The sequence below is a fragment of the Enoplosus armatus genome, chromosome 1, assembly GCF_043641665.1.
Source record: "Enoplosus armatus isolate fEnoArm2 chromosome 1, fEnoArm2.hap1, whole genome shotgun sequence".
Classification (NCBI taxonomy): Eukaryota; Metazoa; Chordata; class Actinopteri; order Centrarchiformes; family Enoplosidae; genus Enoplosus; species Enoplosus armatus.
Genome location: NC_092180.1, coordinates 10,817,314 through 10,833,780, shown reverse-complemented (window position 1 = coordinate 10,833,780; position 16,467 = coordinate 10,817,314). Strand labels below are relative to the sequence as shown.

Genomic DNA, 16,467 nt, shown 5'->3' with positions numbered 1-16,467 from the left:
AGTGTAGTGAGACGATACACAACGAGATCTGTAATCCAATCTACACAAGTTATAACAAACAACTATCAGATCATACTCAAGTGTACTACTTATCACTTATTCATATGTAATATTTAAGCATCTGAAAGCCAGCTTTAGGCCGAAAGAAGAGGTTTGACATTTTGGGAAATACGTTTATTTGCTTTCCTGCTGAGTGACAGAACCAGGCTAGCTGCCCCCCTGTTTCCAGTCTTTATGCTAAGCTAAGTTAGCTGGCTGGCTGTAGTTTCATATTTAGGTTCAGATACAAGCAAGAAAACAGATTTATTTGAATAAGCGTATTTCCCAAAACCATTTCCCTTAATGAATACACATGAAATAACTTGATCATATCTATATAATCACACTACATAGCTATAAATCGGTGTCTCTCTTCAGTCAACCACAGGAAATGTAGCATTTATATCAGTACAGAGTAGTCGTGAAGCTCACTGAGTGTTTTCCATCTATAAGGTCACCTATGAAATGTCTTGTGCTACATTCGGTTTGACCAGATCAAGTTATCTTTTCTCCAACATGCCCCATATGTTTGTCTGAGAGCTCAGCAGGCGTAAGGTGGAGGTTTCTCAAAGGGGCTGTAGGAGGATCCGTAGAGGACAGGAGCATTGGGTGTAAGCATGTAGCCCCCTGGTTCCTGGGTGGTTCCCTGAGGCTGTGGCTGGTTGGGAGCCTGAGAGGGCTGCTGGCCCGGGTTCTCCTCAGACGGGCAGGTGTTGGAGGCAGGGCCTCCCTCAGGGATCAGCTGGGGAGTAGCAGGTGGCTGATAGCTGCTGTTATGCTGTGGGAGAGGAGAAGAGACGGGGAGTGGTAGGTTGCAACGGTATGTGGAAGTTGAGCCAGAGATACCTAAAATAATTTCTGTAATTTCTGTGTCAGTAATGTGACGTGGCAGCAGACCTTTCTGGTTAAGTGCTTTGATGTTAGAGTGAAACAGATGTGCTAGTGCAGCAAGAATAAATGTGATCCAGTGCTGCTCATCTGGAATGAAATATTTACAGTGTAATAGGCCTTTGTCTTCTGTGAAAAGGCGCCTATTAATGGTTCTTATTTGTTTTGGTCTGGACTCCTACCTGCATGGTTATGGGATAGTTGGGGTAGGCGGGCAGAGTCTGTCCTGAGGGACAGAAGCCAGCGTAGGTGAGCATGTGCTGGGTCGGGTTGTACAGGATGTGGGGTGGCGGCGCAGGGCTGGGAGCCATCTGAGGAGTCGGCTTCTGCTGCAGGAAAACAGTAAAAATGGATTTGAATAAGATGGGAAATCATCACAGGAGGCTGGAGGGCAAATGTGAGTGAGTGAGATACACATGAAACACACACACGTCATTATATAAGAGGCAATGAAGTGTGATTGCTGCCTAATGTACTGTAGGAACTATAATCGTAAAAGCAGGACCATTAAGATTAACAAAATAAGATCAGAGATTTTCATGTCTTTGAAACAGATTACCAGCCTACCATTCATGCCAGAGAAATCGCATTTTACGTAGTTTTTAGTACTTTCATGTGTGAGCTGTAAATTCTTGAAAATGCAGTGAAACAAAAAGATAACTGCGCACATAAATCACTGTTATGTTTCAAACTAAGCTTTGGTAAAGTAACAGAGCAAAAAAAGAAAGGTTGAATAATTTTAAGTACAGTATTCGGTTGATGCATCATTTTTGACAGTTCAGTCTCATTAGTGACCTCTTTGGTAATTCAGGAACTATGTTAATCAACTGCAGGAGAGAGCGAGCTTGGCACACTTCCACTTTCAGTGACAAATTTAACCTTTTGGAAGCTTTGAAAGAAGCTCCAGTGAGAGATGTTGTTGAGTTGAGAATAATTCTAATGACACATCTGGAGATCAGGATCCTGAAGTCCCTTGAAGTCACAAGTATAATAAAAGGCCTTAGTCAAGGTGCTGAAGGTTATTGCCGAAACACCTGTCAGCCATGTAATATTACAAGCTTTTTATTTCCCTCAGAACTCAGACTGCCTTTTAATCTTCTGTCTTTGAATTTCCTGTGGCCCTTCACTCCAAAGAGTCCTTTGTAACGTCTTGTCTAGTCAAGTAAAGATGCTCTCCCAGTTTTTCTCTTTCTTGGACTCCTGCTCACCATATCCTTGTACGCTCCGAGGATGGCGGCGGCGATGATGCCCAGGAACAAGCCGATCACGTTGAGCACCACTGAGGCCCACAGCAGACGGTGCAGGTGGATCACGTCCCAGCAGCTGCTGACCCCGGTGAACTCATAGTACTGTGTGTGGTACTCTGTGCTGGAAGAGGAAGAGAGCGGGGGGGGGGGGGGGGGGGGGGTCAATACAAAATGCCATAAACACAGTGTAAGTGGAGCAACGTCAGTGACCAGACATGCACGATGGTAGGTCCCCGGAACAGGTAATGCTGAACGGAGTGCAGCTCTTATTAATCTTATTAATAACACCTGCCATGAGGAATGCCGACTGTATGGCAACCTCTTTCCACTACATACCACAGGCTATCCAGGCTCATCCCTTTCACTCACTTTATTTCTTTATTAAAACGTCCAGGCGGCCATTTATCAGCGAATAACTGAGTAGTGATGTAGGGGCAAGCAGGGAGGGACTTTTTGGAAAGCTCTTCCTCTGGTACGTTCAAGAGCTTATGGAAAACTCCAACATCTGGTATTTGAAAGTTGGCTGTAGAATAGGAGCCTCTTTAATACAAGATGTGCAAAATCACATGATCTAATGTCAGCTTGTGTGTGTGTGTCCGCTAGCCCCTGCTTCCTACTGTATTATCACATACTTATAACATATAAAAACAGATAAATAAACATGATAGTGTACTGAAGTGAATGGGTACTAGTTGTAGAAAGTTCATCTAAAAACGTGAAAATACTGCAGTACATTCCAATTGAAGTGAATGGGTTAAAACATGCAAACCCAGCTGTATGGTCCTTGTTTATCCGAAGTAAGCAACACACACGTGCACTCTGGTGTTGCTCAGATCTGAACACCAGCAGCTTGTGTTGCTGCGCCTCACCTCTCACAGTTGTACAGGTAACAGCAGTAGCAGGTGTTGCTCCTCAGTTTCAGCTTGCACGCTTTGTCGAATGAACGGCACGTCACCTGCAGTGCCACAGAGGAGGTTCTCAGAGCTTTAGTCGTTTGTACTAAAAGTGTTGGTAACCTCATGAAACCTGATACCAGCTGCACATATACACGGCCGGTATGAAACTGTCTGCACGTAATGTGAACGAGATGCAGTTGTTGCGTTCAGTGCAGTAGCATCATTTAACAACTAGATGTCACTACAGATGTTGTGAGCTGAGCACAGAAAGGCTGCAAGAACCCCGAATATATTACATTTCAAGCATCATTTACACCATTTAACAGACAACCACCGAGAGATTGAAGGTGATCTGTAAGTGAATGGAAACCATACATTCGGCTACGTTACGTTAGGTTTTCAGATTATTATTCAGATTTTTAAGAATATATTTGCTCAGTGAGAAATATTAAGTGTGTTTACAGTCACCTCAGTGTAGTAGCTGTCGTAGGCGTAGCCCGATCCACTGGCGTAAAAGTCGCACATGTCCTCCTGCAAGGGTCTTGTGTCCTGTGTGTGTCCGACAGATTAGAAAGAGAAGAGACGCGACTGGTTTTGTTAAATCCGTTCAATCACATGGAAATAGACAAACTAATATAGGATTGTGACCACTGACGTATGAGTCGGCCTGTCACACATCACAACTGTGATCCAAATGTTTCTCCGTGCGTCAGTTTCTTTTTTTAGAGCAAATCTCCATGATTTAAGGGTTTCAATGATGCACTTTTTGTACTTGTGTATCATGTAAAGTTACGTGTGTGTGTGTGAATTTGAAGGTTTACAACATAAAACCGTCCACTGCACCAGACTACAAAACCGACAGCATTAAACCTCACCGGACTTTATATAATGTGTGCGAAGCTCGAAGGTGCAGTAAATATGACTTTTACTGTCCTGTGAGCACAAAATAAATATATCTGCAGAGGTTTGATAGCGCTGTTGATCAATATGAGTGACTCGGTGCCAGGTGCTGAGATGTCCAGCTTTTTAAACGCTCTCCGGTCCACACTCATTAAGACGCTCATTAAAATTCATTAGGCCGATGTGACAAACCGAGGTGTTCGTGTCCGTGTATCCAAACGCAGAGAGCGTCTCAGATATCCAGTAAGGCAGCAACAATGACCTTACTTGACCTCTCTGCAATTTCTGTTCATTCCCATATAAACAAACATATAACAGATATTTGCACAAATTGGATTTTACGCATATTAATTAAGCCTGGGTGTTATTAAAGTTTAGAGAGGTTGAAACTGTCCTCTGACTGATGCCATGATGTGTTGATAAACTGACTGATTATGAAAGTGTTTCAGATAAAATGTGGCTTCAAAGAATTAAATATGTATAATTCAATTATGAAACTGTGAACAGAGTTGTTTTATGTGCTAATATCTCTCTCTATAAGAAAATATATTGCAAAATAGTTTATATGTATCCAACAGACCATCAGGGAAAATGTATCCATCTTTGGTTGTTGCATATTTTGTTTTTCCCTTGTTTGCATCGCAATACACAAGTTTTCAGTGTCTCAGAGGAAGTAAAGGAACTTTTGGACACATTTAATCAGCCCAGTCTCTTCAGGTGACCCAGCAGCTCTCTGCAGGTCGGGCTGGGATTAGTTGGTCTGGTCTACATGTCTGTGCTGTTGTGATGGTACTGACCGTTCCGTCTGATTGCATCTGTAAAGTTCCTGATCTCACTAATGTATCTGTGCCAGTTTTGAAACCCCGTCTCTGCTGACCCCAGCATGTGTGTGATTACATTTGGTGTGAGAGTGTGTGTGAGGGTTTGTTCAGACAAAAAAGGATGAATTAGTTTGATTTTCTTTCTTGTCGGTGCAGGCATGTAAATACATGTGATACTTACAATGAACTCTGAAGCGATGATCCCGTCCACAATGGCACAGAAGAAAGACGCGATGACTCCGATACTGATGAAGATGATTGCTGCCATGAGCTTAAAGAGAGGTGGAAGGAGATGAAGGGAGTGTAAAGGAAAAAGAAAATAGGGTGAAGTCATGAGAAACTATTTTGGAACAAAGAGAAAAGTACCAGTAAGTATTATCAGAGTAACAGTTTATGAGATTATCTGCTTGTTTTTCATTATTTGAAAGCATAACTGTATGAGTTGGAGACACATCTCTAAATAAAATTATTTTAAAATTATTAATAAGTAAATACACAGAAGTTGTAAAATAAATCATAAAAAAATGTATCAGGAAATAAATCCACAAATACATTTGGAAACTGATAAACTGGAAACATAGATGTATTTATGAAATCTACATTTGATATAAATGCAAAGTCAAAATGTTATCATAATCTTTACACACACAGCGTGGTGTTTCTGCTGGTGTGTGTCCTGATTGGTTGCCTGCAGCATCGGGGCTGCAGGACGATAAAGGAAATGTACGGCGTCTTGCTCTGCCAACGCAGAGGTGCTTTGTGGGTAATTTATGGGCAAAGAGGCAACGTACAGGACAGAAGGACGGCCTTTTGTACCAGCAAGGTCAATCTAATTCTCCCAATCTGATACACACACACAAAGACACACACCAGGACAGATCAAATCCACATTGTTGCTTATCTCTCACATTAACACAATCCTGTAAATTAAGAATCGGATCACCGATCAATAACCTCAAATCTTTCCTTTTCAAACAGTTCTTCATTTCTGTCTGAACCATGTGACACACACCTGTTCGTCCATGTAGCTTTTACTGTAAGACAAAGTCATTTTCTGATAGTACACACACACACACACACACACACACAGCCCAGCAGACCCAGCTGGCTGATCACAGATGTCTGATCGTGAACTTTATCACTGAGCATCGTTTACTGTCTGTTCAATCGCTCCTCCAGGACCAAACCTCCTGTACTGAAGCAGGAGATTAAACATGAAGCAGTCTGTCCCAAAAATTAAGCAAAAAAAGTAGAAAGGTAGTGTGGATATGTATAATCTACAGTGTATCTACTGATCCCGCATTGACATGCGTGACTTATTTGATTCATGGGAGACTTTTCTTTTCCTTTCTTTGATTTCTGCCATTTAAGACTTTCGGGATTTTTTTATTTTAGAGAGAGATTTCGACAGCATGTCTTTCATCCAGAAGACCTTTCTTGGTTCGATTATTATTTGTTTACAGCTGACGGTCCTGAAGTAGCACATGTGATGGCCGGTAAGACTCAGAACAGATGCTTTAATAAAATAAGATAAGATAATCCTTTATTAATCCCTCAGCGGGGAAATTTGCATTGTTCCAGTTGTTTTCATGAAAGACATTTCGACATGTCACAGTAAGAGAGTAAATTATAAAATGATAAATGGCTGAACTCCTTTAAACTGCATCGTTAATGTTTTAGTAACACCTGTACTTTTCCTACAATACAAGTCAAAATGTCTGCTGTGAAAAAGGTCTGTTACCTTTTTAAAACACAGGGTTTTGTCTTTAATATGAAGAATTCTATACAAAAATAATATATAATCATAAAAATAACATTCCTTTCTTTCAAATAATTGTTGGGTTGGGTTTCGGCATGGCCGGGTTAACCTATACTGACCCCCCAACTACCATCCACTGTCCATTGTGAATATACCCTGTCAAGTACTCATTGTGTATACAGCCGTGCACATGGCAGCAAACCAGCGCTAACTCTGGTATAATACATCAAAGGACAACATTTATTTAAATAATACAAAATAAATAAATGAAATACAAATAAATACCTGCACCCATTTATTTTCAGTGTGTCAGTTAGTTTGTGGGACTTTGATTAGACAGAACTTTATTTACAATATTCACCAAAATAAAGGTCTTAAAAGTAGATTTTGAAACATGGCCAATCAAGCCCACTCTGTACACAAATGTAGTGGAAAAATACCTGTGTGGGTGGACCATTGGTTTGTAGGGCCTTTAAATAATAAGCTTTATTTGTTTTATTTTCCCGTAGGTTGTGGCTGATCATAAACGAACATGCCTGTTCAATATACTGCTGTAAATGCCCAAGACTGATCACTTGACAAGTCAATTTGATTCGGGCTAATTCTTAGTTAACCTAGTGGCCAAGTGTTATATATGAAATGTCAAGCTGTCCATGGTGGCGAGGTGAAATGGATACTTAAAGAAGGGATTTTTTAAATGAATTTCCTTCAACAAAGTGAAATAAGAGCCGTGCTGAGAAAATAGGCTTTTTTTCTGTGTGGGTTTTATCTGCCACTGGCCCAGACTCTCCGCTTCATTAGCGGTTTAAATGACTCTGCTTTTATGGGCTGCAAGTGGGAGATGAGGCCAGCAGCAGAGACAATAGAGCCTGACAACTGCATTACTTCACATTACCTTAGCACCAGCTGCCAGCACATAAAATACCTCGACACACACTCGGTCGCCCAAACCCCCCCAATCTCCCCTGATACAAATAAGGCAGAGAGAAAAATCAAATATTGTAGAAGATTAAAGACACACAGACACACTGTAGATAGTTTTCTGCTCTCAGGAGTCGAGTCAGTGAGGAGATATTAAAAAGATAGCAGCGGTGGAAATTAACATTTACTCAAGTACTGTACTTAATTTCCATTTTATGCTACTGTTTACTTCTATTACACTACATTTCAGGGAGACATTTTGTACTTTTTATTCAGGTTACTTTTCAAATTTTACATTTAAAAATGAACAGTTAAATGCTACTTTGTGATACTTCAGTCACATTTAGCTGATATTACATCTGTCGTTTTGCATCAGCAGGATTTCAAATGAAGGACTTTTACTTGTCATTAAGGTACTGATACTTTCACTCAAACCTGCAATGGTTGATTTTTTTATGGCCACTTGGGGGCAACGGAAACAAGTTGTGAACACAAAACTGACATGACATCACCTTTTAAGTTGATATGACGAACTTGTTAGCAAACAGTTGCTTAGTTACACATCCAAGGAACATTATCATTCATTTGGAGTTGTGTTTATGCCCATCTGATGAATTTAAGTCCAATATTCACTTGTTTTAACTTTTTTAACTGTTTTTGGTCTCCACCAACTCCTGAGGGAAATATCTGACTCTTTAGCTGCTAAATGCTCCACTGTGATGACCAGCTAGTCTCTAACTGTGTCTGTCTGCCGTTTGGCGCTGTGCAGGTAGTGTACAGAGGGTTTTTAGAGCTTTTTAGAGTGAAAATAACTTCCTACTGTGTCCGAAAACGACACTATGAGTGGTGGGAGTGAACCAAAACAGTAAATTCGTGGGCCGGTCAGACAAACAATGAGATTCATCACTATGAGCGACGCCTTTCACATTGTCATTTGATACATGATTATATAAAAATATCGGATAAAGCCACTTTAAGTACAGAAAAACAGAGAGAAACACCAATGAAAGACAAAGACACACATGATGAAAATTTCAGAGGAGAAGATACATCAGTGACAAAGAGATAAAGACGCATAGAAGAGTTTTATAGGAGTCAGTAAAGATACCGATCAGGTTATGTAACTAAAGTCGCTGACCGCAGCAAGGTCTTTTTCCCCTGCTCAGTGGTCCAGTGACCAATCACGACCACAGCTGGACACACTGGTAATAAGACCATGTGGGGTAAAATACGGCCCTTTAAAAGGTTCACCGTTCTGCTCTCCCAGCTGCAAGGTGACCAGAAGCACGGCAGTCTGAGAGATACAGGCAGTGACTACAGAAGAGGCTGCTGGAGCAAAGAACATGAGCTACATGAAGCATTTAGTCATAAAGAAATCTGACAGTGTTTCAGGGCAGTGAAGCCTGTTTTAGGAGCGGCAGGGTAAGTGCAGATAGGAAGGGAATTTTTCTTTTTTTACTTCATTTTACAGACAGAATTTGATGCTCCGCAATCCTTTCAGACCTTTTGAAGGACAAGATAAGACAAAGTGAAAAGTGGCGATATGCCAGTCATTAAGGTGTTTAAAGCTTTATCCAAGACATGTCAGCAGAGCACAAATGTGTGTTTTACCTGCAACGTCTCTCTGGAACATTTGTGATTGTAGCTCAATGTCTTAAAACACTAAAATCTAGAGATTTAAAGTTTTCCACGAAGCCAGAAGACACAACATTGATCTGTGTGGTGGAAAATGATGGGAGGTGAAAGAGTGTATTGATGTGTCTTCCTCTAATGAAATTGGCCACCAGGTTTTCTATTATGGGTGACATTTTTTTGTGTTTATTATTATATATAGAGCTCATGATATGTAGGCTGTTGTTTCTGTTCTCTCACTCAGTGGAAAATACAATGTCTGTCTGAAAATGCCATGACTGAAACCTTGTGTCAATTTTAAGCACGTACCGTAAATTTCGGACTGCCAACTAGGCGTGAAATCACAAATAAAAACTAATCTTTACGTATTTACTGAAGAAATCCGAGCACAAACCTTTTTTCAGCCTTGATTAGCGTTTGTTAACATGTGCTTTCAGTTCAAAACAGCAGCTGAATAAGTTCCTCAGGTGCCAACAATCAAGTCATTTACACACTTTGGTAGAGCGCCAGTCGTCAAGCATGAAAAGGCTGCAGTAGGCCTAGCTCATCTATTTACACAACAGCAATATGCAGTATGTTTTTGTACATACATTCTTAGAAACTAGAAGGCTTACAAATTAAAATCAATTTATCAATGTAAGTGACTTGTAACCACTTCAACTTTGACAACAAATAGACACAATATAGTCAACATAAAGTTTTTCTTATCATATTAGAGAGCAATAATCACCTGTGTAACATATTCAGCCACGTCTTTAAATTGAAGGATTTAAGCTTGTGTTTGAGTTTTATTGATATTGTTTGATTTTTCATGTTAATGTTTCTGTCTATAATTGTTTTTAATCATATTTTATATGGTGTAGTTTATATTTTTATGTTCACCATTATGGTTTTTATTCATATTCTAATTTTATATCCACATTTCTACATTTTATCTTTTTATTTTCTGTTTATCTTTCTACTGTATTGTCAGTCGTATTAGTATGTCTGTCATCTGTAAAGCCCTTGTAACCTGTAAAAACCTTTATATATTCAGAATGGCATGCAATTCAAGGGGTTGAGGTATAGATAACCTGTATAAATGGTGCTATACAACACACTGCTCGATGGATGTGGCCCACTTCAACATTAGGGAAGGATTAAAGTTGTTCTGTATTAGATTTCTCCCGTCAGGAGTCAAACCGGAAACGTCTCTGTCTGGCAGCAGAAGATGAACTCGTCGCGTCTCTGTCTGTTTACAGTTCAAACAACATCAAACCCTCCATCTGCAGCTTTATGAGGTCAGAGGATCGACAGGCCGGTGAGATCCAGGAAGTGAGAGAAGCTCCAGAGCTCTCAGATGTCCGTGGCTTTGTGCTACGGTTAGTTGTTCTTTAATGAGCGACCTCGCTCACTGCCAGCCAGCTCTCGTGTTACTGTACGAGCCTCGGACACAGGAGGGAAGAAGACACCTGTGTGAGAGGAGCAGCGGGCCACATGTGCCTCATAAGAGACACTGTAGGCCGGCGCTAGTGTGGCAGCGATCGCACCATTAAAGTTTAAAAGCACAGAACTGGGAACGACGCCGGGGGAAGCAGGCAGGTTGTGAATGTCTTTGTCTTTTCCTTTGTGTTCACACATTCACACACACAGTCACACAACACAACACGAGAGGCAAAACAACAGCAAAGACTCAGAAGGAGTGAGAGCCTACAGAAAATATTAGACCTCCCAAACACGAAACCTCTTCATCTTTGTTAAATGACACACAGACGCTGCATCTCTCCACATGTGTGAACAGCTCTGCTAAGGGTATCTGTGTAGACCGGATTAGATACGGTACACTGTAGCGTCACGTAAGACAGCAACACGCTGGATGGCAACATGAAAAATTCACTACACAAACCGATATAGCACAATCATGGTGACAGGCCGAGGGAACATGTTTACATCTCTATCACACCGAGACAATTTGTCTATTTCTCTGTTCTGTATCAATCCTGTAAAGTGTCTTTAAATGTCTCTAAAAAATGTCTGTGAAGTAATTTCAGGAAAAATAAATGTTGCTGGGCTTCAGACTCTTATTTCATTGTAACATGACCCTGTTTAGCTGCTTAACTTATATATTTACAAGCAAAAAGTTATATTTACGCTTTATTGTTCATATTTTCATGTGATGTTTCTCTTTTAAGGTTACAAGAGAAAATCCTTTCAGGATGAGGACTAACCAATGTGTTTGGTGAACTTAACACTATCTTGAGAAACAAGTTTGGTCTGGGGTATAAACTTTCCCAAAATCTAACAAAGCCGCAAACGTCAGCCTACATTTGGTCAAATGCAGTACTTTTAGGCACCAACCTCCGGATCTGAAAAGAGAAGCCAATGCTGAAGTGCCTTAAACCTGCATTCTTTCTAATGACCAGCAGGGGGCAACTCCATTAGTTGCAAAGAGAAGTTCGATAGTATAGAAGTCTATGAGAAAATGACCCTACTTGTCGTTGATTTATTAGCTCAGTAAACAGTTTCCTGGTCTCAATCACCAGTGTCAAGTCTCCTTGAATACAGCATGATGTTCATAGAATAGAAGAGGAAGGAGGTAGGTGGCATATTTTCTTTGGGTCCTCAGATCCCCAGCCTCTCGTCCAAATATGGTCACATCTGGTTCCAAAAAACCAAGATGGCGACAGGCAAAGTGCCTAACTTGAGGCTTCAAAATGGTAGTCCACACACCAGTGGGTGACATCTGTGGCTACGTCCACTTCTTATGTACAGTCTATGCTTTTAGGTCAACAAAAGAATTAAGAAATCAGTATTTCTTCACCAAAATATTATTCCTGGTAGTGTGGAGAAGGCATCAACATTTAGTCCTTTATGTAAATAGTACTGAAAATATGATTCAACAGTTAACTGAATAAATAAAATATAAAAAAATCTAAATAATTAAAACATTTTAGAGATATATTTTTGGTATCTAGTTTTCTGAGGAAGCGGTGGTGTGTTCAAGTATTTTTAGTTACGGCCCTGTTATGTCCTGGCGTAACTCAAACTTTAACTAAATCTTTCTTTGGTTTCTTCTCTATACTCTTTATTCCTCTCTTTCTCCCCCAAATATTTTAAATAATGTATAGTATATGATGAATGCTAATGGTGACAACACTGTCAAGTCTTGTTGAAATGAAAAATGTAATATTCCAACGGGACATCTGACAATAAACGGGGAAGAATAAAAGAGATGTGCGTCTTCAAGAAACTGCAGACCGTCCTCCCCGACGTGTTGCATAATACTGAACTCTCATCAACTTGGAAACTTCAACTTGGAGTTTTTTATTACACAAAGCAAAGTTAGATGTGTACAACATAATAATTAGGACAAATTCAGAGGTGAAAGACAAGAACTCGCAATCTGCTGAAGTTTCTGTGTCACTGGTGTCCTCTTCAGTCCTTGCAGGGACTTCACACAGTTAACCTCATGCTGGGTTTCATGTACTGCGAATGTGATACTGACTGTATTACTTGAATGACACAGAGGAGCAGTTTCAGCTTCTGGTTGCCACTGGCCCTTAAGAAGCATTTGCATTTGTCGGCGACTTGACTGTTGTCACAAATTACGCTGATTTCATGCAGATTTTGTTCCTCTTTTTATTCTGTTTTATTTCTTCTAGAGGAGTCTGAAGTTCTCAAACTGGGGTTTTATTCACCATGACTTAGAAAATGGAGGATTTTTAAAGACCAGCTACTCTGATCAGTTGCTTCACTCTCTTCACTGACATTTTAAGAGAAGTCGATAATCAGACAGGTGTTCAGTCTAACTATAAGTGTCTCTACTCTGGAGTCACTGACATGATCATTTTTTGAACCCCCTGTTGTACAGAGAGGCACTTTGATGATATTATACCTGTGTCCCTGTCTGAAATAAAGGAGCCCTGTCAGCAGCTGACCAATACTAATGCAATTTTCCCCCTCATGTCATTGAAATCCAGAGCCAATCACATTCACTTCCCCCGACCACAACTCCAGTCACGTACACTGACCCGGGCACAAGGACCAAGAGCACATCACTCCGCCATCGAGTAATCGGATTTGCTTCTTGCTCGTAATAGAGCAATTTCCCGTAAAACAGTTTAGTGAATTTGCAAAGTCTGTAACATAATCCTCTAATTTATGGTGTATATATGTCCCGCTTTCCAGGAACAAATGCCTCATTTTTAGAAGATGAATATTATAAAGCTCGAAAAGCTGACCGAAGTCACCTTGAGGGAGAATAAACTGACAGCTAAAATGTGAATGTGACGTTGTTGTCGCCGTAAACAAAAAAAAGGGGCCAACAATCATGTTGAATGATTTTCCTAAAAACATACTGTCACCTTTAAAAAGTTGATGTGGTAAACTCGTTAGCAAAGAGTTGCCTATTTACGCATCCAGCAGCATTAGCAGGAGCAACATTAGCATTCACCTGGAGTCATGTTTTGGCCCATATGGCAAATGTAGTCTCTCTCCTTTTAGCTTTGTTTTGGTGTCAGCCATGTTGTGGGGGAAATATCTGCATGTTTAGCTGCTAAATGCTCCACTTTCTTCACCAGCTCGTCGCTGACTTGTGTGGTGCTTTGCAGGTGATGTACAGTATGGAGGGTTTGGAAACGAAGTTGGCGCATTTGATAAGGTTAACGCTCCTGTTTCGTTTGCGTTGCATGTGTTACAGCTCATTACCGCCACCAACTGTCAATGTGTAAAACTAAGTGAAGCCGAGGGACATCCTATAGCTATAAACATGTTTTATTTATCAGCACGTTGGGATATTGATGTGCAGGCCTAGTTCGAAACTGACAAGATGTTTATAGTCAAGGTGAGAATACGCTCAGGAAATTAAAATTACTGCCCTGCATACATCAAGGAAATGATGTATTATTATAGGAAATCTTCCTCCTACAGGAATTGCCTTATCCATCTACATTTACCTACTATGCTCGATGCTGTCCTGTAAAAGCCACCAGCTGTCATTTTAGTGTCATTCATGTTTAGATTTCTTTACCTGTAGTACAGCTGCTGATAAATAACATGCTATGCATGCAACAATAAGACATTTCTTGAAGTCTGAAGTACAAATGTTGTGTAGTTAAGGGGTTTAAATGAAGACCACAAAGGTGTGAAATGGATGAAATGAATGAAATCATCATTACAATGTGATGTTAAATGTGTCAGAGGAGCAGACTCACCATGGGCCTGCGGTTCTCCACCAGGTGGATGCCAACGATGCCCAGAAATGCTCCAAAACTCAGCTGCAGGTTACAAAGAGATTTTTTTTTAAAAAATGCTTCAGAGAAGGAGCAGAAGACATAAACAACAGAGTGTTTGAGGGGTCAGTGACTGTCACTCACAGTGATGCCGGGGTAATATCCAGCTACAGGCACGTTGTCTGTGCGAGTGGCAGAGATCAGACCCACAGTCAGCACCACCAGGGCCAGAGCCAGCAGAGCCACGGTCACCCACAGAGCCGACTTCCGCCGACGCAGGTACTGAACTGAGGAAGAAATGGGGTGACTGACAGGACTCTTTACTTTCATTACCACTAATTTGCCTCCTTGTCTGCTGAAGGCAACATGCACATATTGAAATAATCTGACTCCTCTTTAATTACTCTTGTCATTTCTTTCCTGACAGAAGGAGTGGTGGAAGAAGTACTCAGATCATTTACTTAAGTAAAAGTATGAGTACAACAATGTAAAAAAAAAAGAAAGAAAGTCCTGCATTCAAAATATTACTCAACAAAATGTCCTCAAAGGATCAGTGTTTCCTTATTATATATCAGACTCATATGTGTTAACATGGTGGAGCTGATTCAACCTGTTTTATATGCTGTTGTGTGGATTCGTATTATATTTTATATGCTTATTGTAGGTTTCATCAACAGTATGCAGGATTTCAGTTTTTTCATAGTTTATGTGAAGCATTAATCAGTGAGGCTTTCTAGTGTGCAATAACTTTATGGTAATTATCATACATCTTTAAAATCCTAATCAGCAACGTAACGATGGCTGTGAGATGGATATGAAAAGTACAATGTTTCTCTCTGCAGAGTAGAAGTATAAAACAGCATAAAAAGTAGCCTATACCTCAGGAACATGCCTAAGTACAGTACTAGATGAGCAGATGAGCTGTGGGAGAAGCATTTGAAGTATTTCTAACAAAAGCTTCAACACAAGTTGTCTGTTTAAATTAGCCCCGTGAGCTTTGGAGGACTTTTTGCACACAGAAACGTTTCCCATGCACTGAATGAAAATGGAGCAACATTGAGTTAAAGCACACTAGAAATACTGATGTTAAAGATGCTGCTGTAACAGAGTCGGGTTAGAAGATGAAACTCGACATTAGTGTACCTGCAGGGTCCAGTATTTCTGTCGCTGTTTGCTGGGTTGCCTGCTGGGTTTCAGGCTGCTGCATTTTATCTCAGTCCAGATGAATTAGCTCTAGAAATGAAAAAGGAGATCAGGTAGCTGAACCGACGCTTATAAGTGTTTTGATCGAGGCGGTTTTTTTTTTATCCCTGTTGATTCGAAACAGAGTCCTCGTCCTCCACGGCCACAGGCAACACGCTGCGAGTAAGATGCGTTTTACTTATGATTCAATCTTTTAGGTGATAAATAGAAGTGGGATTTCATATAAATTTGACCACAGCTGCCTCTGACTCTCTGACGGGTCCAACTTTTCTTGAAGCCTGAGAGAGAGAGAGAGAGAGAGAGAGAGAGAGAGAGAGAGAGAGAGACCAATCAGCTCCCTGTATTCACCTCAGTGATAAATTATTAAACTATTTATCTTACATCAATTTATACAGCTTATATTTTGAATTCATGTTGAAAACACTTACAGCGTGCGGTTAAACTCTATACTATGTAATAAAAAGGCAGCTAAAGTGAGATTTTGGTGGGTTTTAATGTCTGCAGGCTGCATCCTGACTGGTCATGATGCTGCAGCGTTGACGCGGAAGACAAACTGTCATGTGAGTTTACAGCGCCCTCCATCGGCCAGCACCTGAAAAACAAGCCTAGCTTTAGGCTCATGAAAGCGTCCGGAATGTTTTTTTTTTTTAAATCCTGCTTATCCTGAATATAAAAAATGACCATTCAAAACAAATACCAATACAAAATGTATCTGTTTGATCTTAGTGGAGAAGTTGGTTTCAATGAAGTTGAATGTACACGCATGTTTCAGCAGCGTTCAATGAATCAGTTGATCTACAGAAAATAAATCAACAACTATTTTGATGATTGATTAATCATCTATGTCATCTTTCAAGCAGAAATGCTAAACACTCCCCACTTTCAGCCTCTTAGTTGTGAGTATTTCTTTGTCTTATGTGATTATAAACTGGATTTATTTGGGTTTGGGAT

The 16,467-nt window shown here is 40.4% G+C and overlaps 1 protein-coding gene across 1 annotated transcript; it reads right to left on the bottom strand.

Moving 5' to 3' along the window:
- Positions 1-580: 580 nt before the first annotated feature.
- Positions 581-15,520, bottom strand: LOC139289028 (transmembrane protein 255B-like). Its single transcript, XM_070910529.1, has 9 exons — positions 15,457-15,520; positions 14,458-14,600; positions 14,296-14,358; positions 4,973-5,062; positions 3,539-3,619; positions 3,044-3,129; positions 2,136-2,295; positions 1,110-1,256; positions 581-817 (listed from the first exon to the last, which is right to left on the bottom strand). The coding sequence occupies exons 1-9, from the start codon at positions 15,518-15,520 to the stop codon at positions 581-583; spliced, it is 1,071 nt and encodes a 356-aa protein (XP_070766630.1).
- Between the last annotated feature and the right edge of the window lie 947 nt (positions 15,521-16,467).

Coding starts and splice junctions, on each gene's coding strand:
- LOC139289028 (XM_070910529.1), bottom strand. CDS start 15,520: ATGCAGCAGCCTGAAACCCAGCAGGCAACCCAGCAAACAGCGACAGAA. Junction 14,359..14,457: donor GATATTACCCCGGCATCACT/GTGAGTGACAGT, acceptor TGTAACCTGCAG/CTGAGTTTTGGAGCATTTCT. Junction 3,130..3,538: donor ACGACAGCTACTACACTGAG/GTGACTGTAAAC, acceptor GTGGCACTGCAG/GTGACGTGCCGTTCATTCGA.